This window comes from Chelonia mydas, chromosome 2, assembly GCF_015237465.2.
Source record: "Chelonia mydas isolate rCheMyd1 chromosome 2, rCheMyd1.pri.v2, whole genome shotgun sequence".
Taxonomy (NCBI): Eukaryota; Metazoa; Chordata; order Testudines; family Cheloniidae; genus Chelonia; species Chelonia mydas.
In genome coordinates, this window is record NC_057850.1 from 87,636,747 (window position 1) to 87,657,849 (window position 21,103).

General features: G+C 38.8%; 1 protein-coding gene across 1 annotated transcript in view; it reads right to left on the reverse strand.

Annotated features, from left to right (window-relative positions):
• PIEZO2 (piezo type mechanosensitive ion channel component 2) overlaps positions 1–21,103 on the reverse strand; it is a 432,480-nt gene that overhangs the window by 87,049 nt on the left and 324,328 nt on the right. Inside the window, exons 16-22 of the mRNA XM_037892875.2 lie at positions 20,123–20,271; positions 18,861–19,034; positions 10,404–10,612; positions 4,918–5,078; positions 3,930–4,106; positions 3,616–3,741; positions 1,904–2,104 (exon numbers count right to left, since the gene is read on the reverse strand). Of these exons, the coding sequence (XP_037748803.1) occupies positions 1,904–2,104; positions 3,616–3,741; positions 3,930–4,106; positions 4,918–5,078; positions 10,404–10,612; positions 18,861–19,034; positions 20,123–20,271 (1,197 nt within the window). The remainder of the gene's footprint in view (positions 1–1,903; positions 2,105–3,615; positions 3,742–3,929; positions 4,107–4,917; positions 5,079–10,403; positions 10,613–18,860; positions 19,035–20,122; positions 20,272–21,103) is intronic.

Below are 21,103 nucleotides of genomic sequence, written 5' to 3' on the forward strand. Positions count from 1 at the left end.
TGAGATGGTCAGGGCAGATATAATAAATTAGCTTTTCAATCTGATTCTTGGAAACTTGATGTAGCTGAGTGTAGCTCTTCACATACTAAGCCTCTGACATGGTTAATAGTCCTCCACCACCCCACACTTTGTGTAATTTTCTATCATCACTGACTATCTCAATACAACTGTAAAGCAAGTTTCCATTTCATGCTACTAAAAAGATAGAAAATGGCCAGAACGTAGTCATGATAAAGCCTAGATTGGAAATGCTTAATTGTTGCCAAGCAATGCATGTTACATAGACATATATTTTGATACTACTTACAGATGTTAAAAGAATGAACTCATAAAGAAAAATAATAACTGGAGGGCATCCTCAGGTGGGAACCACATAAAAAGAATAAGCTTTGTGACAATGTAACTTTTGTTTACTATAGACAAACAGCTCAATTGTTCTGAAGTGGTTCGCCATTATTTTTGAAGCTCTTTTTCCCAGGGTAGTTTCTACTCTCTGGTTGCACTTAAAACAGTGCCTTTAGGTGATGCTATGATGCAACACTTTGTTTTAGAACTCAGTGAATAATTCATAGTGAATCATTTAGTCAATGAATTTCATCATTTCTCTCTCCAGGAACTGCTCTCAAACAGTGATGGTCTCAATTTTTGTGGCTAACTAATTTTGGTGAATTGCTCCCAAGGGTTGCTTGTTAACCATTCATTACATTGACTATTTGGAATTTGAGAGAGATGTTGGTTAGTTCTGATTGGACTCATAGGCACACAGTAACTTATAATTGGGTTTCCACTGCAAATACTTATGCACATGAGCTGAAAACTTGCTTTCTGCAGGTATTCTCTAAAGTTTGCTTAAAACTTGCCTTTTACACAAACATTCTTGCCACTACACTAATTTTCTTCATTTGAATATTAACGAAAATTGAACACAAAAGGGTGTGAACATAGCGGAAGCAAATTCACTGTTCTATTCAAGCAAATATTTATACGTGTTTTATGAGGTATTTACTCAGCATTACTTTATTTTCAAGATGGATTAAATTTTGCTTTGTCTGTATGAGTTGGTGCCAGACTGGCAGGGAAGGGAAGGCAGAGGGAAGGTGAGAGCTAGACAGAGATGCAGGCTAAACAAGAGATACAGAAGGAGGAAGGAGAGCTGTCTAACCTCAGATCTGCCCTACCCCTTTACCCGTGCTGCGGCTGGCAAAGCAGAGCAACTTTATCCATGGAATACAGCATTGGCCTGGGACTCAGGAGCTCAGGTTCTACTTCCAGATCTGCCACTGACCTGCCACGTGACCTTGGGAAAATCACTTCCCCTGTATCTTTCCCTGCCCATGCTTTGTCTATCTTGTCTATTTAAGTAGTAAGCTCTTGAAGCCAAGAAGCACAGTGGGGAACCAAGCTTCTTGGATCTACCAAAATATAAATAATACTAAAATAAAGAGTGACTTCTTTCTTTTCCCAGATCCTGCAACAGTCCAGAGTGCAGCAGGTGCAAGAACAGCTAACATGTACTTAGCCATAGACAGTAGCCTGCCAGCTGCCGCTTTTCTCCTCTGCTCCCATGGTACTCAACTCAGTTGTGGGTGACATCAGTGGATGCCCCTTGCCAATCCCTCCCTGAATAGCACACAGCCTTCCCTTTTGGTGAATTAGAAACAGAGCACAGGAATGAGAAACAAGTATATTGAAAAGAAAAGAGAAAAACAAGAGAAAAAGCATGGGGAGGGGAAGATGGAGAGGGGGAAGAGATGGTGGTAACTGTGCCTAGACAACTCTGGCCCTAGTGAGAGTAGCAGATGAGGAAGCAGCAGGTTGTCAGTACATCTCTAACTGGGACCAACAAAACAAAACAACACATGGTTGGGAATCATTGTCTTAACCACATGAATATGTTATTTACCTCCAACCCAAACTTGTAGAAGAAGTAGTTTATGAAATACTTGGCACAGTTTACGAGTCCATCATCCAAATGTAATCTTGTAATGTCATGGAAAATGGTTTTAGTCACAGGTGCAGTAAGATTATTTCGACATCTGTAGTACTCCTGATGCCGGTAAATTGTAACTTCAAAGGCCAGAATAGCCAGCATCAGTAAGTTATTCTACAAAAGAGCAATAAAAAGAAGATAAAATCAAAACTGAAATATGAGGAGTTGGAAATATTTTCTGAGAAGCATAATCAATGAATATTCTAGTGGATGTTATTGTTTAATATTGCTGCAATACCAAAATGTTCTGGGATTCAATTTCAAAATGGGAAGTTTACTTGAGCCATAAAATGCATCAAGGGTTTACCAATTCCACAATTTCTGTTCCTCCCTCTGGAGGGGGTAGAGAGACCTACTGTTCCTCACTGCAGGTGTCTTGACAACTGAGACTCTGAATTCATACTCGAATACCTGCAAGGCCACTGACTTCTGTTCTCACCAACAAAACAATGGAAGTGCTTGATAGAGTTCTTTTGGTGTTGTTTTCATAACCCTAATTTATGTGGGCTGTTCACTTTGCCTGTGTTGGTGCAAGAGGGAACAGCAGCACTATTAAGTACTGCCAGACAGTATCTTTTATGTGATAAAAGACCAGAAACTGTGCATCTGTCCCAAATTTTGGCCTTGTCTTGCTGAAATCACATGAAGATAAGAAGCAGAGAACCTGAAATGGGCTGGGTCAGCACTGAGAAAGTTACCCTCTGCAGAAGGGTGTAGTTCTAATTTCAACTAATCTGATGACTGTGTTCAGAACGAACATAAATCTGCAGGCCAATGAAGGTACCATACAGGTAGGTGAAGTAAGTCACTGATTGTTTTTTTTAATTCAGGAGGAGTCACAAGTGATCATTAAACCTGTGATATAATCTAAATGTGCAGTGACTCAACCATGATTTTTTCAGCCATTTTCCATGCAGAACTTCTTATCCTAAATCGTTAACTAAAGGACTTCAGACACTCTCTAATCCTAAGGGAGTCATGCAGGATAGCCTTCGGGTGCTGACATAGAGTAAAACTAAGAAATGTTTAATCCAAATGAAAGTAACAAAACACACCCTGCCTGCATTAAACAGAACAAAAACTAGAATAAAGACAGGATTATTGCTGTTTCCCCTCTCCCTACCCCCACCTCCCAAAAAACCCACAACATTTTTCCCAAGTTGTTTCTAAGGGATAAAAGTTTTAAAAAAATAATTGCAGGTGAAATGTGCTGGCAGCCAGAGACAATTATCCAGATCGAACATTTATCCTAGATTTTATAATATCTGAAGTGGATGTATGTTGTTACTTCTTACAAATCTTGTAAGTCAAATTTCTTGACATTCTTTTAGTCCATAGTAGCGCAAGAGAGCTATGGTTCCCTGTGCACTTTATCTGAATTATTGCATGGAATTTCCTTGAGTTAGGGGCTTAGGAATCATGCATAGCAGGGCACTTGTCCCCTAACCGTACATCACATTTTTTTTCTCCATTGCCCACAGCTCACAATTCATGGAATAATGTATTGTGTGTGTGTGTGTGTGTGCGCGCGCGGGGGGGGCACATGATCCATTTCAAGGGTATTGAAAAGTTCATCGGGAGTAAGAGGCAGTCAGTCTAAACACAGAAAAATGTAGAGCAGTTACCCTTAAGTATACAAGCAGGGGATAAGACTTCCTTAATCCAACCCACTCTGTAGGATCAATGGGTGCGCTGTAGAGAAGCGACGTCTTCAGTTCTTCACTGCCTATGTCAGTTTCATTTTCTGTAGGCTAAAACACAAACAACGATAAGTTCTTTCGTTAGAATCTCCTTGGAGCCACTGGGGGCAGGAATCATGATGGCTCAGCGGAAACACATCAGCTGAACCGCAGCTTTGAACACTTCACATGCTTCCTTTGGCTCTGTCCTTTCACTGAAGTACCTAGCAATTAAACTCTTAATATGCACTACTACTCACCATTGTACAGTTACTGGAAAAGGTGCTAGGGTCAATAGATGTGAGCTGATATAACATTTTGCAGACGATAATCACACATGTCCAAACAGTGCAGACACTTGATGCCAATGGGCGGAATTGAGCATATGGCAAAGCAAGAGCCCAGGCAATCAAAAACACAAAGTTAAACAGAGACACCTGAAAACACAAAACAGAAATTACACAGAGCAGCCAGATGACCAGGCACCTTAACGTGACCTTTTACACCTACAATACCTCACACACAACAGTCACTGAAAAATCCTTCAAAACAAAGGGCCGAAAACAAGATCTAAGAAAAGTAATGAAATAAACATTTAAAACAGCTCTCGATGTGATGCTAGACATGGATGTCACTGAAACTCAACAGCAGTTAGTGGCCGGTGGAAAACATAGTAATCAATTAGGTTGGAAACAATTCTAACTTCAAAATACTATTAGCACCACTAACCCACACAGTGGCATGCTCACTCTACAAGTATGGTTTTAAATAAAAAGGGCCAAACCTGTGGCCCTGATTTTTTTGCAGCAACAAGGTGTACACAGTGGACTGTTGGGGGTGGTAGAAAGGCTGATTTTCGTGGTAGGGGACTCTCACAAATTATTTTCTAGGCACATCAGAGTTCTCCCTCTCATCTGAAGGGGCTGCTGGTGGGATGGAGAAAGACAGAGCGACTATGACTTTGGCTCCCAAAAAATTAAACAAAAACCGTAGTATCTTCATTGGTGGAGAGGACTGCAGGTTTGCTGTGTGAGAGGGGTCCCCATTCCCAACTGATGACTTTAATTTAAGATGGGACTTCAGGGTTTGATTAGGCACCAACATCTGGAGAGCCCAGCTGGACCATGGAACCGCAGTTAAGACTGCACCTAAGAAGTAGGTTGGAACGAGGTTTGGCCCAAGTGTTTGCTGTGGAGCCAAGAAGCATCAATAGAAGGATGAAATTTTGTCAGCACAGGTTTTACTTGCCTCTTTCACTGTGACCCAGATGATGTATGAAGAAACAATTTTGATAATATGCAGTTCCAAAAGCCACCACACAAAAACTTGCAGTTTATGAAAATATTCCAGAAATTTCAAGAATAGCACTGTGAGGCGGTCGATCACCAGATGCCACTTATTCTTTAAATCTGCAAAGACAAACCCAATGGAGTCACTGAAAAACTCTCTTTACCTTTGTTACTTCCCTCTTCAGTAGAAAATAGTAAGACAGGATTTTTTCCGCTCAGCCCCAAAACAAGAGACATTAAGGTGAGTAAAATCAGCTCTGACTTTCAATGGTGGATTAAGACAAAATGGGGCCCACCACAACAACAAATCAAAGGCTACCCACTACAAAAGTACTTGTGGCACTGACTGTGCATCCAATGGCCCCTGCAGACCCAGGGCCTGGATCTGTGAATCCGTGAATCCATGTATCCCTGCCTTAATCCATCAATTGATCTTGTAGAACTAAAACAGTTTAGTTTGATTCTATTTAGTGGATATGGTCCTGTTTTGTTCAGAAAAGTGTAAACATGAAAATAATTCACAGAGGATATTTCTTCCTAGCAAATCTTTATGTCAGCTTTGAGCAGAATCACATTCCAACCCTGAAAATGGTATTGCTGAGAGTGACAATGTGGAAATGGAAAAGACTGCCTGACGCTAGCATATGGCCGAACACTGCTTTCTAAAAGCTGAATATGCCACTGAGATGATTAAAAACATGTTCACAAGTCTCTCAGATGTTTACACAGTCCTCTGGGAAGAGCAATATACTGTAATAGAGTCTGCAAACCCTCCTGCAGAGTTTTGCTTGAAATACAACTTTTTAGTTACCTTCATTGTACACTTAGCATTAGTACTGCTCTGTTTCATACACATAACACACTACATCGTAGAATACCATATTTTGCTAACCAATAAATGAAGGACTTGATGAAAAAACACAGAGGTAGCATCACAGATGTACTTTGTTCATTTATTTTGACAAATGTAATTTGCAGGGAGGAGCCAGTCACAGACGTAAGCCAGCAGGAGCAGTTTAAGCAGGTAGTGTGGCACTCAGGAAAAGGAAGGCAAAAGATGGGGCCAGCCAGAGACAAGCCCCCAGTGCTCCCGAGGCCCAGCATTATGTGGGAGTGACCCCCACTTGGACACTGTTACGTTCCATATCCTTGGTGCAGAAAGGAAAAAACTGAAGGGAGGAGCCAGACAGAGATGGAAGGTGGCAGAAGCAGCTATAGAAGCAGTTTAAACAGGGCCTGTCAGACAGCAATAATGTCACGACAAGGTTGTCCACAGTTTTCACTCTGAATATTCTCTGCCCTGTACTGATTGGCTGTTTGCTCCAACCCCTTCCTGTCTCCTCCCTTAGTCTCTTCACTTCGACTTCACTCCACCTGCCCTTCAGGCTCCTCTCCCCTTCCTTACTTCTTCATTGCTCTGTTCCCCTTACAGTTTCCCCTCCCTTCAATGTCCCCTCTCCTTTCCTTTATTTTTCCAGGTAGCAAATACTCTCCTAACTTAACCTCACATAAAGGAGTTTAATTCCAAAACAACAACACAACAAAAAAAATGGGGAAAAAAAAATCATGGCACTAACATGGCCAGCCATCACTCTGTTCTCTCTGCCTGTGTGTTCTATCCCTTTCCCTGGACTTTTGACTGTCTTGTCTATTTAGTCTGTACAATCTTTGGGACAAGGATTCTCTCTTATTCTATGTTTGCACATGCCTTGCGAGTTGGCCTCTAGGCACTAGCGTAATTCATAGATTCCAACACCAGAAGGGACCACTGTGATCATCTTGTCAGACCACCTGTATAACAAAAGCCATAGAACTTCCCAAAATAATTCTAAGAGCAGATCTTTTAGCAAAACATCCAATCTCGATTTAAAAATGATCAGTGATGAAGAATCCACCACAACCCTTGGTAAATTGTTCCAGTGGTTAAGTGCCCTCACCATTAAAAAATTATACCTTATTTCCAGTCTGAAATTTGTTTAGCTACAACTTCCAGCCATTCGATCCCATTATATCTTTCTCCTCTAGGCTGAAGAGCCCATTATTAAACATTTGTTCCTTCATGTAGATTACAGACTGTAATCAAATCACCCTTTACCCTCCTGTTTGTTAAGCTAAATAGACTGAGTTATTTGAGTCTATCACTGTAAGGCATGTTTCCTAATCTTTTAACCAATCTTGTGACTCTTCTCTTCTCCAGTTTATCAACATCCTTCTTGAACTGTGAGCAGTAGAACTGGACACAGCATTGCAGCAGCAGTCACATCAGTGCCAAAAACAGAGGTAAAATAACCCCTCTATTCTTACTTGAGTTCCACTGTTTATGCAACCAAGGATCACATTAATTCTTTTGGCCACACCATTACACTGGGAGCTCCTGTTTACCTGAATATCCTCTATGACCCACAAGTCTTTTTCAGAGCCACTGCTTCCCAGGATAGAGAATCCCCCATCCTGTAAGTATGGTCAACATTCTTTGTTCCTAGGTGTATACATTTAGCTGAATTAAAACTCATATTGTTTGCTTGCACCCAGTTTACCAGTGATCTGTATCTGAATCGGAGATCTGTCTTCATTAATACTACTCCCCCAATTTTGGTGTCATCTGAAAACTTTATCAGTAATAATTTTATGTTTTCTTCCAAGTCACTGTGAAAAATAATAACTACCATAGGGCCAAGGACCAATTGGTGTGGAACTCCACTGAAAACATACCTGCTTGATGAAAATTTATAATTGCATTTGGAGACCTATCAGTTAGCCAGTTTTTAATCTATTTAATGTGTGTATTGTTAATATTATATCGTTCCAGTTTTTTAAATCAAAATATCATGTGGTACCAAGTCAAAAGCCGTACAGAAGTCTAAGTATATTTTATCAACATTATTACCTTTATCAATCAAATTTGTAATCTCATCAAAAAAGATATCAAGTTAATTTGACAGGATCTATTTTCCATAAACCCATGTGGATTTGCATTAGTTGCATTACCCTTCTTTATTTCTTTATTAACTCAGTCCCATATTAGCTGCTCCATTATCTTTCTAGGGATCGAAGTCAGGCTGACAGGCATATAATTACCTGGATCATCCCATTTACCCCTTTTTAAAAATTAGCACAACATTAGCATTCTTCCAGTCTTCTGGAACTTATTGAAAATCAGCATTAAATATCCAGTTAGCTCTTCAGCCAGCTCTTTGAAAATTCTTGGATGCAAGTTATCTGGTAATATTAGTAATAATTTAGTTTTAACTAATTGTAATAATTCATTATAAGGTACCTATATATGTAGTACATATGTATTATATAAACAATATAGTCTTACGACCTGATCCTGCAAGCTGATACATGGATGTGGACTCATATGCCTGTGTCACTGAAGTCAATGGATTCCATCTTGGAAAAGGGTCTGCTAGCCAGATCACTTTGCAGGATCAAGCATCAGTAATCTGAGACTTCACTAGCTCACAATGCTATTTGATGAGAAGTAGAGTGAGACCACTTTTTAAAATGAGAATTAAGTCTGAAGATTGGGTTAGTAAAATGAAGACGAATGAGAACCTAACATACAGTAAGAATGGTTGCACAGTTAGTACTGGAGATGAAAAATTAGATGTGGTTGCCTAAATTGGCCGAAGATGCAGAGGCATTTCAGGGCCCCTTAGACAATGATGTCAAGTTTTCTGATAATTATTTTTATTTAAAAAGAAAAAGAACTGTCTACTGAGTGCATATTTTGTATGAAATTCTGCCTTTTTGGGTTTCTGGCCACATAATTCCCAATTATTCATTTTGTTTTCTTCTTTTTTCTTTAAAAAAATCTCCTTTGCAAGTATGTTTCTGTATGCATGTGTATGAATTAAGATAGTCTTTAATGACATGATCACGTATTATTTCTCAAAGAATAAAATGTTATATTGTGCAATTTTTTTTTACCATACTGGAAAACAACACTTTGAAGGTGCCAGGTGAATGAAGCAGGGCATGCAAATTATGGTCATGAGTTCTATCTGGCATACAGAGAATAACATATGGCACAAGATGCTACACATTTAAAAAAATTAAATGGAATATTGTATTATTTGAGAAATAGCATTTAATCATGCAACAAAGACTGTATGCATTACCCTGCTAAAATAATGCTGGCAACTCCAGACACTTGAGTGCTTAACAGTGCAACTTTATGATATAGCTTTTTGGTTTTCACTCTCTCTCTCTCTCTCTCTCTCTCTCTCTCACACACACACACACACACACACACACACACACACACACACACACACACACACACTATATGTGTATTTAATTTAAAAGTACCTCACATCCAGTCACAGATATTTTCTGTGCTCCTGCCAAGATCCATTCAGCGCAGCACAGAGCGGAGGCCTCCAGGGAGTCAGTTACTGCTCCCTGATTCTTGGCTCTGCCCCAGTGTAGGTTAACTTTCAACAGCTGGCCAGTGTTCCCAAGGGAACTTCCACCAGCTAGGGATAAGCCAGAGTGCAGCATATTCCAATCACGCTCTTGCCTGCACAGAAAGAGCACAGGAGCTGGGTATGCCAGGGCTATACCCACTGTGGAGTCCTCTATGCAGATGGAATCCCCCAGCCAGGGAAGTACGAGTGGTTTCTGATCCCCTGGTGCAGGCTTCTTATAGCATATAAACTGGCATTTTTCTTTGAGCAGGCCTCATTTCAAGTCTCTATTTCTGTTCCAGAGCTCTACATATAATGGTAACAGTAGTTGCCCAAATTAATGTAAGGCAATTTCCAGACAATCTGATTTTCCTCTGTTCTAAACACTCTTCCCTCAGTTTCCTGTCTCTGACGTGTTATTTCTCTTGCTAATCTAAGTCATGCAGGGTTCATGTTCATAACTGTATTACAGAAATTATTTATGTCTTAGCCAAGGATATCCAGGATAACAGTGTTAACCTCACCCACCACCACACTTCGGCATTTTTATATTCATTTAGAATCAGTGAGATATTCCTCATTCAAAATTGAAAAATGTGACACTAATGCTTTTCGTGAACAATGAAGCAGAGAACTTACTGAAATGAATAACCTTAAAAACATACAATACAAAAGAAAAAAAAGCATTATTTCTTTCGGAATTCACATGGAAGGAGCTTTCCATGAGCTTCAGGAACCTCCTCATCCATCATTGGCTTTGTAAAGAGTTTTCCTCTAGTAGAAGTTGGAGGGTTTTTTCATTTTGTAAGCATACTGTAGGTAACAGTAGCTGTTCTCATCTTAAGAGACTGAAGCATATTGAATAATTAACAAGGACCCATCTGCTCAATCCATACTATTTTGGCAAAGACTCTAGTCAAAATTAAAAGGAAAACATAATGTTATCTAAAGTAAGATGAGCTCGTCAAAGATGAACCTACAACTGAAGTTAAATAAAGTTAGCAAAGGGCAACATTACAGCCTCAAAGCCTACCGGAAGTTTCTTCTACATCAGATTCATCATCCTCTTCCTCATCTTCCTCCTCCTTCTCTTTTTCATCCCCACCTTTCTCTCCCTCCCCATCTCTCTCTTCCATTCTTTCATCACCATCCTCTTCCAGATTTTTATCCTCTTCCTTTGCATTGCCGGCAGTTAAATTCAGCATGGTTAGGTCAGGCAGACTTCCATCTTGGTGCACCAGTCTGTTGGTAAATAATGAGTTATCAGCACACTGAGCCATATTGGTATCAAGAACGATTTTTTTCAAGCAGTATAATTTAAAAAAATAAACAATTCATGTATAAATGCCATTGAACTGGAAATGTTAATGATTCTGGTACTTTCTGCAAACAAACACTGTAAACTGAGTCAGAATGTATTAGTAATTATTTCTCACTCGGATGCTAGTGATTAGTTAGTAATGAGTGGTTTTGACACCTAAACTTGACATTTTCCCCAATGGAGAAAATGGTCAGAGTTTAAGGTGTAGAAGCATGAAATGACACTGTGAGAGAGTGAGCATTTCATTACTTCATGGGGGACTTACTCATTGTGGTGGTTTGGTATTTTTTTCTTGAGGCTGCTCAAAGTAATTGAAACAGAAAGAAAAAGGGAAATGAGAACAGAGGAGTTATAAAAGAAGATCAGAGATAATAAATACATCATGCTACATAACAACTACTAAAGCATTCTCCCACTCCATCCACAGCAGCCTTCTGACGTCAAGAGCATGCATCATGGCATTAACTGGGCACTTCTAGTAGAATGACAAAATCAGAGCAAAATGGAAAGTGCCATATAATTATGCTAAAACTAATTGCTAAAAAGTGCACGTATTCTCCCATGCTTTTAGTAATGCAACTGAATTGTCACAGGTAAGCTATACAATTCATATTTTGAATACATTTTCAACTTTTTGACATGGAAAGATGTAACTGGGTAGCAAAGAAACATGTTAGTTTCAAAGGTGCTTTTTTTCCAACTGCAGATTCATAAACAGTATAGCAAAAATTCCAAGGTCACTCCTTCAATAGATCTGATATCATGTAATTTTGGGAAGGCCTACACATTCTCTCTCTTTTCTAAAACTTGCAGAGGTCATACCTCAAATCCTGAGCCATGTCTGAATGAACCACCTAGCAAAGTCAAGAATAAGCTGAAATACACAGCATGCAAATTATGTATTTTAAAGTAGAAATGATAGTAATGGTAGAATTATTGTGACATTTAAACTCTTCCTCTTCTATCATCTTTATTAATTTTGTCTTCTCTTTGTAAAAAAGCCATCACTCATTTTCTACGATATAAAAAGTTTTAGCCTAATATGAAACTCGCCAATTCATTTTGCTTTTCACATGTATTTAAATAATATATAAATTGGAGACTGACTGCAACCAAAACCTTAAATCCTAACACCTCTGAACTTTGTGGACAGTCAGATCTGGGTCTGGATTGGCACTGCACTGCTAGCCCACATCTCACTAATGGATCATGTGGCTCAGACTCCTCTCTAACATAGACTCTTCTGACATTAACATATTACTCCCCTCCTTTCTTACTGCCAGATCCTGCACATACCTCTAAGGATAGTGACACACCTGCACACACCTCTATCATGAATAGCTCCTTTTGAATGAGACTATTCCTGTAGCACTCTGTTTGGCAGTAAGGGTATGCAAGATCAGGTCCCTAACCATTTAGCTACAGTAATAAATATAGTATAATCAGGAATGTTATAAAACATCTACTGTATTTTTTTTATTCAGGGAACTAATTTTAATAGGCTAAAGTATTGTTTCATTTTTATTTACAGGATGAAGTACTAGCATATTATTCAATTTTATTAATTGTAGACAACAATCCCTGAAACTTTTAACTAGCATATTAGAAAATTGAAAATCTAGAAATACCTATTTACTCTGTACAATGTATTTCAAAACTTTGTTTACAAAACATGAACAGCACAGCATGAGCTGCCAATGCAACAGTTAAACAAGCAAAAGCATCTTTCAAATAACTGGGACTTGCAATTTCTTCAAATATTTCTTCAAATAAAATTTCTTCAAATTGCAAGTTCAAGTGGCTTAAATAAGGGAAAGGTTACAGAAAATTGGCTAATTGATCCTCAAGCAGCAAATTAATTGCATGCTAATTATTGAAAGACAGAAAAGGTACAGTGCATAATATTGCTTTAATACAATAGTCTGTCCCAAACATATATAATCTTACAAAGTATACCTATGAAAATGATTACTAAGAAAAACACCACGGAATATGACTGGAATCTTATGCCCATTAATCTCATTTGACTAAATCCTTAGCTTTCAGTAGACACCTCCCCAAGATATTTTATTTCAGCAATAAGCAAGAATATAAATGGATATTAAGGGTGCTTGCTCCCAGCTGCAGCATAGATATACCCACAGAGGCCCCAATTCAGCAAGGTATTTCAGCATGGCTAAATTTTAGGTACCTGAATAGTTCCACAGACTACTGAGATCAATGGCACTACTCAGGTGCCTAAAGTTAGGTTGTGTGCTCAAATACGCTGCTGAATGAGGGCCACATTTAACTACGTTTAATATATTTACTAGAGCTGAGTGAATAATTAATAGTGAATAACGTGTTTGCCACATTTATGCCTCTTAGGCTCTTTGTGAATTTTCTGCCAGCAATTTATGGGTTTTTTTTTAAATTCACTTGTTCAGAATATTTGCCAAATAATTTGTTAATAATGCTTGATCTGTACAATATTCCTGAGCCAACCATTGAGAGTACTCAATATCCAAGAGTCAAGCTGTTAGTTTTGAATGGACGCACAGCTCACATGGCATTGTTTCTGTTCTCTGACTGGATGGGTGTTACTAGCGTGGATGCTCAAGTTTACAAGTTCAGCATTTATTTTCTGTGGATAATGCCTAATACTTACTTAAAATTTGCTATTTCTGTGACCATTCCTGCCAGCAAACTCATTCACTACAGCTGGGATTTTTAAAGGCACCTAAGGGGTTCAGCTGCCCAAGACCCATTCTCCTTGAGAACTGCAGACTGAAATATTGACTGCAAGTGCACACAAAAGGGACATAAGCACAGGATAAGAACATTAGTTTTTCATTTAAGCAAATATTCACAGAAAACTTGTTGAGGTATTTGCCCAGTTTTTGTGCTTATGTTCAGGAGTAACAAAAAACCGACCCCATTCTTATTCTTACCCTAATTTTAAAAAAAATCCTTGAAAAATTGAAAGGAATCTTGCTTATGGAAATATTTTAAAAAGCTAATTTTATGATGGCATGATGATAATATCAGTTTTGTGGTTTAGATTCTGTAGCACTCAACTCAGTACATCGCTTAACTGGTTTTAATATACTGAAATGTACAGGTGTTCTATTTTTGTCTATACTTCTATTACTTTGTATACAAGAAAGCTGACCCAAAGGCACAGACTTTCATTTTTCTTCAGAAAAATACTTCTTGTGCATATTTCTTTAACTCTTAAGTGCACTATCTAAAGTACATCTGAGGTAAGTAGGCGTGTGGATATGGATATCTGTAAAGAGTAGCTATACCAACCTCCTGAACTAATTCTGTTAACTACAGCCAATTAGAAATAGTATTGGCTATGCCTTTATTGAGCTTGAATGAAGTTTAAGAGAAGAATCTGAGTTGGGGAGAGAATTCACAGCCTCTAAATCCATGTGGCAGATGTGTTAACCACTATAAACCATCCGGTGGGTTTAGAAGTCTAAACATTGTCTTTGCTTATTTCACAGTACTGCACAGCATCAGTGATCTTTGTTTCTAGGAACTGAAGAAATAGCAAACAAATTAAAGTACATTTTTTTAAGAAAAGGAAACATTGAAGTGTACCCACCTATTTATTATTAGATAAACACGACCATTAACTTTAGCATGGCTACGAGGAAGAGATGAAAGCACAAGAATGCATGCGATGGCAAAGGAGAAATGAGTTAGAGAGAGAAAAAAGGAAACTGTTAAACAGGAATGAATGTACTTTGTTACCTGTTACAGAGGCAAGTATTGTCACAATGAGACACTAAGTCTAAACACTTATTACTAATCTTGCAGTGAAAAAGGCCTATATGTACAATAGCACTACTAGATGGCAAGCAACTTCCGCTAGAAGGACTGTGGATAAATCTCAGGGACCACAAAAATGTCAGAACAGGTTTTATTCTTTAGCTTGATCTCATATTTGTCACATACAATATGTATTGCTTCTTTCAATGGACATAAGTCTATTTAAGGTATTTATATGATCCCCTTAACTGTAGTATCTAAGCAACTTTCAGTCTTTAATGTACTTATCTCCACAATAACCCTATGGGTTAGGAAAGTACCATTCTCTCCATTTTATAAATAAGAAATGTTGGCATAGAGAGATTAAGTAGCTTGCCCGAGGTCACAAAGATAGTCTTTGACAAAGCAGGGAATTTGGGAACCTGGATCCCAAATAAGCGCCGTAACCACCGGATCACTCTTCCTCTCACTTGAATATACTATTCAACAGCCCAATTGTGCCACCTTGAGACATATCCATGAGTTAATTCCATTGTGCCAGGTTCTACCACCCTTCCTTCCGGTAGAAACTTCCTCAGACATTCATTGTGCCATCTTTAATCATGTTTGAGTAGTACCTTACTCCACAAAATAGTCCCGGTGATTTCAATGAATCTTAGTTTCAGACTAAGGCCTCAGTTCAGGAAAGCATTCTTGTTCAGGACAGAATTTAATAGTGGGTTTAACTTTAAATGTGTTCCTAAATCCCATTGACTACCATGGGAATTAAAGCACGTGTGTAAGTGTTTTCATGAATTGGGGCTTAATATCTAATTAACAGTTTCTCTATGAAAATGACTAAATCTCCAGTGTTGTCCACATACTGAAAATAAAGGTTTGTCTTCCTGTAGAAATCAGTTGATACAACACAGATAAAATTAACAGAAGTAGAAAAAAACATAAATAGCTGGCACACTAAAAGTGGTGCTAAGTCACCAGATCTTTTAAAATGAAATGAATGAATAACTGCATGTTGCTTTGATGGCTTTATAAAAGCTAGACCTTGCTTTGTACATAACTACTTTTAATAGATTTTCTGTATCACATAACCTCTTAATTTTCTGCACAACCAGGTTTTTACTGCTGACAGCACTGCCACGCCAGTATCGGTAGCTGTGCCAAATCAAGATGCATCTTATTCTGCTTCATGTACCATGAAAAGAATTGATAGCTAAATTCTGGTTCCAGAAGCCTTTCAAGTGGTGTCAGTGCCAGGTGTCAGTTGACAACACACTGTGTCAAGGAGGAGGAAAACAGCTCGATTTTCAAATGTCAGGTTGTGTTTGTGTTAATTACTATAGTAAAAAGGAGAAAATTTATTTTGATTTGCAAATAGGAAAGGCTTGCTGTGAAAGTCACTGATGAAGAACAAATATGATATATGTGACAACTATGGGTTTCAAAATACTGTAAAAAAAGTAAATGTTGTCACTTTTAGAAAACAGTTTTAAAAATCTCTAACTCCTAGTATAACAGTTGCTCACCATCCAGTCCGCAGCTAGCTGTATGACATAAAAACTGTGTTGCATTAGCATGGAATGAAAGATAATGTAATAATAGATATTCTTTCTTTACCATTTTAATAAAACAAAGTCCTAAAATGCTGACTGCAACTAATAAATCAACTTCTACTATCAGAGTCGTTAGACCCGGGGGGCCTAGAGCATAAGGATATTTTCATTGGCTTAAAATGAAAATCCACACACAGTCACCTTCCTGTTTACTTTTTTTCTAATATTGGTATTTTCTAACTTTGATTGTTCTGTTTTCAACAAGACACTTAGTGTCCATTGTACCACTGGCTCCTCACTTTGGGCAATTACATCAGTTTTCTTCATGTCAGCATTTGAAGATGGACAGTATTTTATATCCTCTGTCCCTACGTATGGGTAATGACAACAATAGCAGAGGATGCAAAGACAGCTGTTTTGCAGGGAGAAGATGTTGCAGCATGAATGCATCTGAAGGACTGGAACTGTGTCAGGCAGTTCTCTCATATTGTGCCTTTGGAACGCACATTGGAAGCTGCTGCTTTGTTACTGAACACTGTGCAAAGTGCTCGATCTACAGTAAAATGTGTGCAGTTACCATATCATAGAATCATAGAATATCAGAGTTGGAAGGGACCTCAGGAGGTCATCTAGTCCAACCCCCTGCTCAAAGCAGGACCAATCCCCAATTAAATCATCCCAGCCAGGGCTTTGTCAAGCCTGACCTTAAAAACTTATAAGGAAGGAGATTCTACCACCTCCCTAGGTAACACATTCCAGTGTTTGCTATGCTATAGTATGCTATACTATGCCTCCCAAATGGCAATCCCTCAGCCCAAGTTACACCACTGCTCAAATGCAATCATCAAACTGGGCCCAGATTCAGGTGCACAGTTGTATGGTAAGGAAAAGTTCTTTTAATTGAGTATCATGCACCTTTTGCTGCACAAAGAATTTGCAGCACAAAAGAATGTTCACACACAGATTCTCTCAAGAGAGCCTTGCATTTACCATGTGATTTACTACTTTGCTAACATAAAAAAAAAATGAAAAAGAGAAATATGTTTGGAAAAGCAAATAAAGAAAAGATTGTTAGGAATTTATCAACAATTTTTTACAGTCCATTTAAAATATATACTCAAGAATTCTGCACATGCATGTTCAAAAAATAGAGCTTATACTAAATACAATGCTGAATAAGAACACAAACATACCAGATTCTACTGCATATGTATTGTGACAAAGTTCCTGCTCTACCTTGGTGGGTCTTGCGCTTACTGGCGGATTTGCTCACCTTGGAGCTTCACGGCAGCCCTCAGCTTGGCCATTTTTCTGAACCCATAGTCCAGGTCGACTCCTCCTGTGTCTGACCAGGAATTGGGAGGATTTGGGGGGAACCCGGGCCCGCCCTCTACTCCGGGTTCCAGCCCAGGGCCCTGTGGAATGCAGCTGTCTAGAGTGCCTCCTGGAACAGCTGTGCGACAGCTACAACTCCCTGGGCTACTTCCCCGTGGCCTCCTCCCAACACCTTCTTTATCCTCACCATAGGACCTTCCTCCTGGTGTCTGGTAATGCTTGTACACCTCAGTCCTCCAACAGTCCGCGTTCTCACTCTCAGCTCCTAGTGCCTCTTGCTCCCAGCTCCTCACACGCACACCACAAACTGAAGTGAGCTGATTAGCCTGCCTTAATTGATTCTAGCAGCTTCTTGATTGGCTGCAGGTGTTCTAATCAGCCTGTCTTAATTGTCTCCAGAAGGTTCCTGATTGTTCTGGAACCTCCCCTGTTACCTTACCCAGGGAAAAGGGACCTACTTAGCCTGGGGCTAATATATCTGCCTTCTATTGCTCTCGTATAGCCATCTGGCCCGACCCTGTCACAGTATGCTGTACAGTTAGGTATAAACATATGTATACCAGATATCTGATCATGATTACCAGAGACATTCCTTTATTTCCTAAATTTCAAGCCATTAAACAAATTGGGCCAAATTCTCAGCTGGTGTAAATTGGTATTGCCCCATAGTTCATTTATGGCGCAGTGCAGTCTTCCCAAATTCATGACCATAAAAATGTCATTGTGTCACACATCACTACATGTTATATTTAGAATGCAAACGTTTTACTTCAAATTAACAATCTAAAGCACTTTGCTACTTCACAAAAACAACAGTCAAATCCATTTCTAAAAGAAACCCATTTTTATCTCCTATTCTTTTGTAAACATGATGGAAGCACAAATTAGCTTTTGTGCAGAAAATCTGTAAGTGTATAACAGTGAATACCTGAAGGTGGAAGGGCTGCGAGAATCACAATACTCTGTTAGACATTTTGATGAGTTTGCTTAATAGTCTAGCGAGGTGGCACAGTATAAAGGCCACGATTTTCAAAAGTGCCTAGTGGTTTAATTTGTGAGAGCTCAGTATGAGACACCTTAATAAAGGGGCCTGATTTTCACAGGGCAGCTGCGCAGCACTTTCCAAAATGCAGACCTCTTGAACTTGTCTCAATGTGGGCACTCAAATATTGGGTACTCAAAATCAACAGTCACTTTGAAAATCTTCCCTATTCTTGTCAGGGTTCTTAAAAAGCACATGTGGCACTTAGGCACCTAATGCCCATTGAAAGTCAACGGGTGTTAGGTGACATAAGTGTCTTTTGTACTCTGAAAATCTACCCCAAAGTCTAAACCTAAATATGTGTGTGCATGCATATGTGTGTGTGGGGGGGGGGGGGTGAGGGAGGCGGGGTGGGGAGGGGGCGCTAATCAGTGGGTTATAAAAAGGCAAATAACATTTCCTGCAAAGTAAATTGTTAGAGAACAGTAGAAAAGAGTACTATATTATGGACAACTGGTAGCTTTGTTTACTTTGCTTGTTTACCTGTAAATAGTGCTGTCCTGTTTGCTGGTTACAGCTTTTAAGTCAGTGAGCTGGAGGAAATGGTCATGGAAGTAATGAAGGTGTAATATACACACCAATAAGAAAGAGGTTGGAATAAAGATACGTGTGAACAGCTCAGCCACAGAAAACTGTTTTAAACCGAGATCCTCTAGTCTGAAAAATAAAACAAGTCACTAAGTCACCTGTTCAAAATGAATTTTGCAATATTTCTCCCATATCACATTAGGTGAATAGTCACAAAATGGCACAGTAAGTAAGATTGTACTTGCTATGTATCTTTTATCTTTTCATTTTTCCGAACAAAAGGTAAGAACAATGCAAATGTACAGTACCTTACCTTGCCACTTAACCCTTTAAAGATATGAGTCACACTAAATGAGCACTATTAAATAAATTACCACAGCCACAAAATTTGTAGATTTAATTTCTTTCCTATATCAAATGTTTTCAGTGTAGTATTTCAGAGCCAGCTTTTCCAGCTCCAAGCCAACAACTACATTGTTACAATATTGTTGGCAATAGAAAGCAGTAAAAGAAGTTTGTTCTGCTTCTACAAAACAGTTTACTGGGATCCTATATAAGATGGCAGATTTGGCATATATCTGCTGTTTCAGAAGATTTTGTTTTGTGTTTTCTGTTTTTATTTTTCATTTTTTGTTTGTTTTTGTTACAGCCTTTAAGTCTATTTTTTAAGGAAGGGTTATGCCTTTAGGAGAATGATTAGGGAAAAGCAAAAAATGTTTCGCAGGACACCTCCACTTGTCCACTGTGTAGTCAGAATTAGGGTGGTCAGAAATTAGGGCTGGTGGTCAGAAAGAGGTGGTCATCTAGGGCAACCAAACAGCAGGGACAGCAAAATGTTCAGTGACATTTTTGTGGGGGTGACAGCAGAGTTGTAGGGGCACATATTTGCTTGTGTGCATGGGGCAGCAGAACCCCCCAAAGCCAGTCATGGTTGGAGAAGGTTTCCTGACATTTTTTCCATAATAATAAGGAAGTGGAGGAAGGAGATCAAAGAGTGCAAAACATCACCATTTCTCTCATGTCAAAATTAATGTGAGTCCAGGTTTGCAAATTGTTTACAAATATTGGTGAAAATCTCAGCTTTTTTACTATGAAAATCTGCAAAGCAAAATAGGGAGTTTCACACAGATCTACATAAAGTCTTTGTAACAGTATGAAAAAAAATCACTGCCCATCTGCTTGTGTACAATAAGTCCAAGTAAAATGAAAATACTCACTTTTTTTCATCTAGCCCCGTCATGTTCATCCACAAGCCAGGAAATGATTCAAATTGATATGTATAGATGAAGATAAGCACCAGCATAGTGTAAACAACCACTGACATCCAAAAATATTTTAGGATTCGCCTCCACCATTCATAGTGCACCTGGGAACCAGCCATTGAAGATGGTAAGGCAAACAGATCCAAAGCGGAAGAAACCAGCAAACTATACTGTTGTGCAGGCAGATGCCTATAAAAATATAACCCTCCCCTCTAAACTAACACCATTTTTTATTCTTGACATGGAGGCTTAACTCTCATTGTTACTTATCAGAGACATGTCCAGGTAGCAAAGGGAGAACCAGTCTTTGTAGTATCATAGTATTGTTTATTTTGTAGTCTACAGCTAAGCAATGGAAAAGTGGCCGTCATCAGCAATCAAACATGAAGTCATGCAGTTCTAATGTAAAGATCAATAGTATTCCTAAATTCAGCTAGGGATGGTTAAACTGACCTCGATAAAACACCATGGTGAATCTTAGTCCAAAATTCTAAACAAACCCCAACTTGATCCATTTTTAAGTTAACTTTTTTCATTTTCCCCCTCATGTTTATGTAAGCTCTATTCTTCCAAGTTCCAGCCAGGATTGGAAGGAAAAAAAGTCAGAAATCTCATGAAACAACCTGTTCTCATAAGTTACCCAGATCAATTCTTCAGGCCCAAAAGGTTTTGAGTGGTTGATTATTAGTATTTTTTACTAATTTAGTTCTAGGGTGCCCATCACCATAAAGTCTGGGTTCTCGTTCAGCTAAGCATTCATATGTTTGGGTGCTTATCCAAACTACAACTTTTAAAACTTTGCTTCTCTCTCCCATCAGCCAATCTATTGAGGTTTCAGAGAATCAAAACTCTTCAAATGGTCTAAGCTGTTGAGAACTAGTGAAAGAAAGAATACACAGTGGATTAAATTATTAAATGTTGTTCTCAGTTCCACTG